The sequence below is a fragment of the Pyxicephalus adspersus genome, chromosome Z (genome assembly GCF_032062135.1).
Source record: "Pyxicephalus adspersus chromosome Z, UCB_Pads_2.0, whole genome shotgun sequence".
Classification (NCBI taxonomy): domain Eukaryota; kingdom Metazoa; phylum Chordata; class Amphibia; order Anura; family Pyxicephalidae; genus Pyxicephalus; species Pyxicephalus adspersus.
This window is the reverse complement of record NC_092871.1, coordinates 71,424,005-71,434,152: the sequence shown is the minus strand read 5'-3', so window position 1 is coordinate 71,434,152 and position 10,148 is coordinate 71,424,005. Positions and strand designations below refer to the sequence as shown.

Genomic DNA, 10,148 nt, shown 5'->3' with positions numbered 1-10,148 from the left:
AATGGCAAATATTAAAAGAATATATTTCAAGATTTTATTAGTGCATTGTAAAAAAAAAAGCCCCTGCTTGCCTCCAGCCCCTGCTTGCCTGCTTCTTTATAGCAGGGCATACATGACAGGAAACAGGCCAATATTATCCTAGCAAGGTGTGCTCACTGTAAAGAATTTTGTGTTATAGTTTTGTTCCATATGGGTATGTATGGTCAAGTTTTGTGGTCGGAAATCAAGATAAGGTAACAAATGCATCATTGGAAAGCTGTGTCTTTGTAAGCAGTCATATGACTTCCGTTTTTACATGTTAGGTACAGAAAATTGTGGCAGACAATACTGAATTCTTGTTTCTTAAAAAAAAAAAAAAAAAGATAAAAAAAACAAAAGAAATGGTATGAACAAAGGAAAGATCTATAATTCCATCTATGGTACACAATATAGAATAGTAAAATATAACAAAATTACTTCAAACACTGTAGAAATTAATATATGAAAATCCAACTAAACTAAATCGTCAGCTTAGTAAGAATTCATTGACATTTAAACGCTGACTCTTTATATAAAGTCATATAGTCTACTCCAAAAAAAGCCTAAATAAAATGTAGACCTCAACCATTTTTCAGTAATTACCCCAAATCATTTACACATTTATCTCACCTCACTGATTCATTTTATGACTTAATGTACTCATCAAATCATAAATGTAGTTTTTTTTATTGTTTAGCAAAGTGAAATAAGTTTATGTTCTAACATTTCAACAGATTTAGATGACCAAGTTTTTATGAATTTGCAGATGACACCCAGTGATATTGATTATTCATAGCATTATCAAAACATTTAACATGACAAATTTGATGCTGTGTATTTTATTTAGTGATAGATTGTAATAATATTATAGATTTATAATAGATTGTAATATTATAATAGGTATTTCTAATAATTTTTCTGCTAATACTAATTAAAACTAATACTAATTTCCAATATATCACTCTTATTTCCAATATTTTGTATTTGCTAAATATTACTAATTGGGTAATATTTTATCAATTTAATATTATTTCGGAATGGATGTGAACTTGTGCACTTTTTTTATTTGTAATTACCCTTCAGTATATGGAGTCCTATTAGGAATTTTTTCCTTTCATCAAGATTTTGCACAAAAAACATGTCCAAGCCTAATATCTTTATCTCTTTGATCTGTTCTGTGAAATTCAATTTTAAAATGTCCAATAACTTTAGGTAAAAAAATTACAAAAAATAGTCTGAAAAAACATCATTCAAACAAATACAAAAACACAAAAATCTAATAGTAATTGTAGGTCTAAAAAAAAAGAAACTGTGAACACAAATAGTATGGAAGGATTTTTCTCCTGGTTGGCAAACTGCCAGTGACACAGCTAATATTCATAGGTCACAAATTCATTATTACGATAAAATAGAAATAGCAATATTATATATAAAAAGTTACATGGGAAGATTATTCAAATCCATTGTATTTATATTATTAATTATAAATGTACTATATTAAAATTATTTTTATTAATAATATAAATAATAATATAACAATAATAATAAAGATATACAAAATGTTAATTTGTACATATGTCATTTCACATATATATTTGATTATTTTTCTCTATTTTATTTTTACTTTGTTAATTTTTTCTAAAGCATTCATAGTATATAATTGTAAAAATACTAATCTTTTGTTCCATTTCTGAAGTATATATAACATATATATTTCAAAGTATATATACATATACATATATATATATATATATATATATATACATATATCTATATATATATATACATTTACATTAAACATATTATTATTTAGTCAGAAAATTATTTTGCACTTTACGCCCTTAGTCAAGTATTAGTCATCGAATAATAGTAGTAGTTGTAGTAATTGTAATTATAACATTTCAACAGAACCATACAACATCTTTGCACATAGTTTAATAATAAAACTGAAGACAGGTTGTTGAGAAATAAAAAAATCTGCACATTTTCAATGTCTCAAAAAAGTATCACTATGATTATTAATGTATGGGCAAATATGTTGTATGGTATTGTTGTTTGAAAATATTTTTTCATGTAAAAAAAATACATCTCTAGGCATATATAGAAAGGAAGATAGAGATACAAACGGTTTAATCTTCATAGATGCAAATACATGCTACAAAATTGTTTTTTTCATAATTTCAAATTATCCTGATAATTAATCAAATTTGGTATCAAAATTTTGTTTTCTACACGATTTAAACCTAAGTGGGGTTACATACAGATTATTTATGTTACTATTATTTTAGTAATGTTATAATCATTTGAGATCTATGAAAACGTAACAATATTCTTTAGCAATTTAGGTTGGCTGTGTTATTGTTATTGCCAGTGTAATATTAGCTAGATAGAAGTTAGTTACACAAACGATAAATTAGATTCATCATTGTTATACTGAAATTATCATTGGGCTTTGCATCAGATATCAATATGTAAATAGGCCAAACAGGAAAAAATGCACGTTTATAAAAATTCAGAAAGAGCCAAACTAGGCTGTACTTTGAAGTGCGAAGTTTCGGGTACAGCTGTCCGAAAATCGGAACCGTTATAATCTTTTTGGCATGTAAGCCAACCAAATTGTAATTCCAACCAATGTTTGTGTATGTGTTGATAACCTTAAAACTCTCACAAATTATTCTAAAATCCAATGCAATTTATTTTTATATAGATACAAATTATGTTAATCTAAAATATAAAGCTGTATCATGCAAACACAAAATGGTAAAACTTTTTTTGTACTATTATTTGTGTTACTAAATAAAATCTGTAAATTTAATAGAATCGTGACATCGTATTTTCTTTTTGTGTAACAATAACTTCTTTCATGCACAACAAAAAAAAAATCATGTTTATTCTATAGAAATAACAACTTTTATAACACAGTCATAAAATATTGTAATTTTTTAAGGAAAATGGCATGGACTCACCATTAGTAAGCAGAGTGGCTCAGCAGGCAAAGTCAGCCTATTAGCTCGGATTTCTGGCAGTAACAAAATAAAAGTTCTTGGCTCAGGAAGGTAGAAGAAATAATATAAGAACTGGCACACTAAGCTTGGGAAGGCAGCTCCCACGCACTGTATCTGGGTGAGAGTTTAGCATTTCCTTGGCTGGACTCCCCCAAAGCTGCATGTGAACTGTGCAAGTTGCTTGTATCTGCTCACTTTTATGTCTTCTTGCCTCTTTTCACTTTTCATCATTTTTTATAGCTTTAACAGCATGGAAATCTTAAGGGGTTTTTATACCTTTTTTGAAAAGCAAAAGGCTTTTATAAAACGTCTGCTCAGTCACGTCTTACATTAATTTCTCTGCTTTTTGTTATATTCAAGGAAACTATAAAAAATAAAAAGACTCCCAAGCCATCCTAGAGGCATCTAGGTATTTGATCGCTTTATTTTGTACAGATTGTGCCCTGAATACAACTCTGCCTACTACATTGTGCCCAGGCCAAGGAAGAATAAGGGCGACAGACGGGCCAAGACTTTGTGAATAATGTTGCCTCAATTAGAAATCAAATGAAGCGCTTTCTGCTATCTGCAGATACTTGTTTGATGGGGAAATAAACGATATAAACGATATGTAATTTGTATTAGATGTAGTTGTAATTGGAGAGAGCTCGCATATGGCCTTACACTGGTCTGCTTCCAATCAGGCACTACATGATTCATTCAAGAAGAAGAACGCAATTACATTAGCGTCAAGTCTTTGTGTTCAGTATTACACATGCTATAAACACAGCTGGTTCATAATTTTGGTTTAATGGAACTATTAGAAATAATAGTAATAGTGATCATATTATTATCAATAATAATAATAAAATCAACAATATATATTGAATCCGAAAATAAATGTATGCAACCCACAATACCTGGAAACCTTGCAAAATATCATGTCATGTTATACAAAAATATCATGTTTTGTACCAACATTAGGTTTATCCAGCAGGAAATACGTGTTATAATTATATAATCAGCAGATATAACCTGCTGGGAAAACCTAATGCTGATACAAAACTATTCCGCACAACATTATATATAAATATATATAATTTTGATAAATATAACTGTAGTATTATTAATTGAAAACAATATAATAATTATAATAATTGTTAATATTAAACTGCTTGGCAAGCCTAATTTGTTTTATTAGTCAAACATAGAAACGAATACCCATGCCACATTTCAACTCATTTCTTATTTAACACTCTGTTGTATTTGATTCCTTTAAATGTCTGTATTTCAAGAGACTTGATGGGATCATAGTCAGGGTTATATAGATTTGCAATGCTCATCTAATTCTATCTTTATCTATATCAATTAGAACACATTTAAGGAAATATATTAACGTATCCTTTGTATCTAATAATGTACACAGTGATATGTTTTCAAATATTTTGTTACAAAGATGTAACTAATAATTTCAATCCACTATATCTAAATTTGCTTTTGTTAACATGTATTTCTCTGTAAATGAACAATTTATAGAAGTCAGTGGTAAGCGCTGCATTCGCCTGCTAGTAATTTACCGAGGATTTAGAGGCACGTCCATTCTTATTGGCTGGTTTGCTGGCCAATCAACATTCTTTAAAGATGCCACCTCCCCCCCCGCCTCTCTTCCTGGTTTTCCATCCATCTGGTCCATTTAAATGTCTCGATGGATGGGCGTGACTAAGGTACAGACTGGCTGCTGCCCTTATCTATTAAACGTCACTCCCCCAATATGGACCGAGACAAGGTGTAAATAGGAAGCTGGCTCTATCATTCACATGGTGCACCCAGTGTCCTTAGAGAGCAAGGAGAGCGAGCAGTCTGCTACCCATCTGACAGATCCCCCAGCTCACAAAAACCTACTACGTCCATAACTGTTATTGCATGCTATAAAAAGGTGGACGTGCACTGCAAGACTGGTCAGGAGTACAACCTGCAAAGCTATAGTGGTAAGAAACTATTGCATGTCCATTATCTAGAGAGACCGATGTGAATATGTACATCTGCAGAGTAGATATATTTGAAAAATTCTGCCAGCATGTATGTAGAGCTGCAGAACACACACACACTCATATATATATATATATATATATATATATATATATATATATTTAGATATATTTAGTATTAATATTCTATTCTTTTAATATTCAATATTCTCGGCTTAGTCATATAATTCATTTTGCTATATTCATGCGCACACACCGGTGACTTTTAAAGAGCATCGCTTCTGATTTTACTGAGATCGCTTCGTTTTTAATTTTCTGTTTTATCAAATGTAACTGAAATGTGTGATCAGAAAATAAATAATATATATACATTTATTAGGAATCATACATTACATTGTATGTTATTTGTATTCAAATTTTGCAGATATGCTATACCAATTAATTCTTTCTCCTTCTGTCAGACATAATTGTTATCTATAATGTCATCATGTCTTCTGTATTTATTGGTAAAGTTGTAGAGAATACACATCGGGATGTTCATAATATATTTTTATACTGTACTGTTTATTTATTTTACACTGTGCTGTATATATATATTGATGAACACGTATTTATTTTTAGTGTAGTATAGACCGTTCAACTAATGAATTAACAGGCATGTCTATTTTTTCATCGTGATTGTAAACTTGGAAATTAGTTATTAAATGACAGGAGATATCACGTACCATGCTGACACACAAGAATGATCATAACTCTACATATAATAAAACTACATATTTAAAGTGTAACACACAAAAACATTTCTGTATATATATATATATATATATATATATATATATATATATATATACTGCTTTAATTTCTTACATAAAAATAAAATGACCACCAACAAGTGGTCAGGAATGAGGATGAGGATATTCCAGTTTATTGTCTGATCAGCATTACATTCCAGCAGCAATTGGATGACACACAGGGTGGCCGCTATGTTCCTGTGACCGATGTGATTGATGTCAGCTGTGATCGAGCCTTTGGCTTTCTGTCCTCTCTTTCACACGCAGGGAGTCACAGCAAGGTGATGGATTATAGCTACGATGAAGATCTGGATGAATTGTGCCCAGTCTGCGGGGACAAAGTGTCTGGCTATCACTATGGACTCCTCACCTGCGAAAGCTGCAAGGTAAGTGTACAGGTTGTCTGACACTAATGACAGCTACGGAGCACATTCTGGTCTCACAACGATTCTTGCAATGGAACTGAGTTTAGCCATGTCAATCACATGTTCTTCTCAACAACCAATGGAATCAGCTCTTATATTATTTTTAATGTTATTATTATTCTTTTAATAAATGACATGTTAATTGCTGTTAGTACCTTTTCTGCTATAATATTGGTATACTGTGTGTTAGTATTACCTTGTACTAGTGCTGTGGATTCCCTTTAGATTTATTTACATTTTAACATAACTGTTAACATTATCAATGTCCATTTAGATAATTAATTAATCTGTAGATAAAGTATAACAATTTTAGTACTAATTTTAAGGGTATATTTTTGTATTATCTATATTAATCATTTGCACAAAAGCAGTTTTTTTTTTTTGGTTTATTTTTGCAGGTAGAGATTAGGGGTAGAAGCACAGGATATTTTTTCATAAATTATAAAATATATTTAAAGAGTTTAATAACTAAGTTATAATTATTTATACTTAGCAGATGATGGTTACACAGTTTTTTTGTAACCTAAACATTTAGGTATCTATTTAAATATGTTATTTGTTTATAAATAATGTTGTTATTTTGCTTGGCTTATTTTTTTGTTACTGCTTATTATACCGGTAATTGTTTTGCACTTAGTATGTAAACATATATTTATGGTAATAGATAATAAGTAAAAAATAATATAGTATATACAAGTCATTCAGAATACGCATACAAAGCAGATGATCCAATCCTGCTTTTAGGGGATTACAGCTTGTATACCCGTCTGATTGGTCTCTAGGTAGGGCTGTATCCTGCTGTTTGTTGTAGAACCCTGACTGTTAGTTTGTAGGTGGTAATAACAATAATAATAATACTAGGCATATCATATGACAAAAAAATATTAATGGGGTTACATCCAAATACCATCTGCTTGTTGCCATACTAAAAAATATGTCACCTACATTTACTAAATAGTGGGCTCAGTTCACAAATCTAAAACCCCAATCAAAGGGCTAAAAATAAAGATTTGCATTTCTATGTAGAGCTTTGTAAATTGAGCTTAAAGTTACATGTTTATCATAGTTCTTTTGCAGACCAGTTTGATGTTTCGAACTAATAGCTGCATTTTTGGAAGGGGCAATTTAAATAACTCTCTGTAGATATCAGACACATCTAAATGTAACTGACAGGCAGATTTTGGCAAATCAGCTGATTATATGAGCATCATGAATTAAAACTATAGTGTCAGTCTGTTTTATCATTAGTAGAAAAATCACTTTCCATGTAGCTTAACCTAAACCCTAGAAATGTATATCCTCAAGAAAAAGAACCCCCAGTGCCTGCATATGATTATTGTGATAATCAACGATTCTATAGCCAACAGTACTTGTTATGAATATTTGGTGTGTGGATAATTTACAAATTATATGAATTCCCAAATACGACAAATGACACAGACAACTTGTATGCGTGATTTCAGATTTTTCCCACCATACTGGTGCGCTCATGCTACTTTTCTAGCAATTTTTTTGAACACAGCAAAAAATTACAGACGTGTGTGTGTGTGTGTGTGTTGTGTCTGTTTTGGAATTCGTCAGGTTAATATAATGGCAATCAAATGACAATCAGTATTGTCGAACTATATATATATTTAAATATATATATATATATATATATATATATAAACCGGTATATAAATAAATATATATATATATATATATATATATACATATATATATACATATATAAACTGTATTAACACAGGCATTTCCAAATATACAAAAAGGATTCCCAAATATATTTAAAAAATTTAGTATAGAATGTTAAAATAGTAATGAAAGGAATATAGTGAACATTTTTATTGATATTACTTACTCATTACTAATTTTTTCTCTCTTTCAATAATGGTTTCAGTGCATAGGAAATAAAAATGCATCTTGGTCTGATGTACATTATAAATTAAACAGTAAAAAGGGCTTTGTTAACAATGAAGCAGGTCTTCCCATGCTGAGGTTCGGTTGATGTTGAGGTGACTAATCATTCAGTGGTTTACTGTAAAGATGAATTAGTGGATTTCTCACAGTAACAATCAGTCATAACATTACCGACTATTAAATGATTATGGGTACATTTACTTAATTACATGGTAAGGTTGGTAATTTAAGGTTCAATATACTTTATTGAGTGCAGAAAAATGTATTTTTAGAATATATTTTTAATAAACCTTACATAGCTTTATAAAATGTGTGCATTGTTATTGGAAAAAATAATCCAGTGGGTCTTAAAGTTAACAAAAAAAGTTAACAGTAAAGTTTTAAAAAGCTAGCAAAAACTTTATTATAGATAGAAACATATTACAAAAAAAATTACTGCAAGTAATAATAGACCCTTCTAATGAATAGACTTCTTCAGGAATACCCCTTAAAGTCTACATATGTGATTATTTAAGGGATTTTAAATTTCAAACAAGTGTCTCTGTTTTGAATTGAAATTTGAGTTCTGTAGGCACAAAATAGATCAATGCCATTCATATCCAAAATGTTACTAAATGGTTTGGTAAAGTAAAATAGTGGTGGAGTATCAGTCTGATAGTTTAGGGGAAATTTAAGTTTTCGTGTTATGAAGGTTAAAAATAAAATAAAGTGTATTCAGGCTCTGGATTACAGCCAAAGTGTTAAAAATATGGAAGTTATAAGTATAATGGTCAATTTTTAGGGGGGAGGGGGATGTTGGAGGTTATATTAAGGCCTGAAAGTACAGGTAAGGTATTTGCAGAGGTTGTGAAAGGAAAAAATTTAATGAATAGGAAATAACATGTGTTGTTGAAAGGAGCAGGTTAAATGCATTTCCAAGGTATGAAATTAGGTAAGACACTGAGATGTAAATGAGCCTCCTATTGATATAAAATAAATACATAAAAATAAAGTGCAAAGAATTTGATAACCCAGTAGGTTGTTTTGAATATACAGAAGATGAATGCTTCCACTGGACTTCCAATTCTATCTATCTATCTATCTATCTATCTATCTATCTATCTATCTATCTATCTATCTATCTATCTCTATGCTTTTTATGGCTTATTGTTTATGAGGTTTTTGAAAGATTTGATTTCCACTAATATTTATTGAATTAATATCTCAAAAATACATTTTTACCTACCTTCTGTTTATTGCCAAGATTTCCAAAATTCTCCCCTCATGATTTGGTATTTGACGTGAATGCAGGCTTAAGAAAAAATTATTTTAATAAATGTATTTAATTTCGACTCTTTCTTTCTAAAAAAACAATGAAACTATTTTTAATTTCCTATTGAAATTCCTACATGATCTGTATTTTAGTATTTTTTTAATCAACTGTGTTGAGAAGTGCTTAAATATTTTGATACATGTGTACTTAATATAATGAACTTGATTTATGAATGGATATGCAATTGTGTATTAAAAAACAAAATGTTTTCTCAATAAATTTACCATACATTTGTGATTTGTTTAAATGCACAGGTGCAAGGTATAGCATTAATATTTAGAAATTACCACAATTAAGTGTGGTTTGCGTTGACATTAACACTACAACAATTGAACGTAAGCTGGTAAAGCCGCGGCATGCGTTAACATAAAATGTATTTTTGATCTGTCTAACCTTAGTTAGGATTTTTAAATTTACATACCATGTAAGAATAGAAAGTGCATCAAATACCTAATGCTTAAAAAAAAAACACACTGTAAGAAAAAATAAACTTGTATAGATAAACCTTAAGTAGATTGTGTGCAGAAGAGCAATGAGATTTCAGCATTAGTCACTGTACCAGATTTTATGAATTGGTGCTTTAAATAGAGATATTACTGAAAACTATTCATGAATAGGCTGTTTTGCCTTTTTCCTTTATTAGTATATTATACCAATTTTTTTGATATGCTGCTTGGCTTGACATGTGAGAATGAAATTTTTAAAACTAAGAA

General features: G+C 29.9%; 1 protein-coding gene across 2 annotated transcripts in view; it reads left to right on the top strand.

Annotated features, from left to right (window-relative positions):
* The first annotated feature begins 4,821 nt into the window (after nucleotides 1-4,821).
* The window catches only part of NR5A1 (nuclear receptor subfamily 5 group A member 1), a 123,679-nt gene continuing 118,352 nt past the window's right edge, over nucleotides 4,822-10,148 (top strand). Inside the window, exons 1-2 of one of the 2 annotated variants that reach the window (XM_072429712.1) lie at nucleotides 4,822-4,990; nucleotides 6,049-6,167. In XM_072429712.1, the coding sequence (XP_072285813.1) occupies nucleotides 6,066-6,167 (102 nt within the window). In that variant the 5' untranslated portion in view covers nucleotides 4,822-4,990; nucleotides 6,049-6,065. The remainder of the gene's footprint in view (nucleotides 4,991-6,048; nucleotides 6,168-10,148) is intronic. The other variant, XM_072429711.1, reaches the window with a different exon arrangement.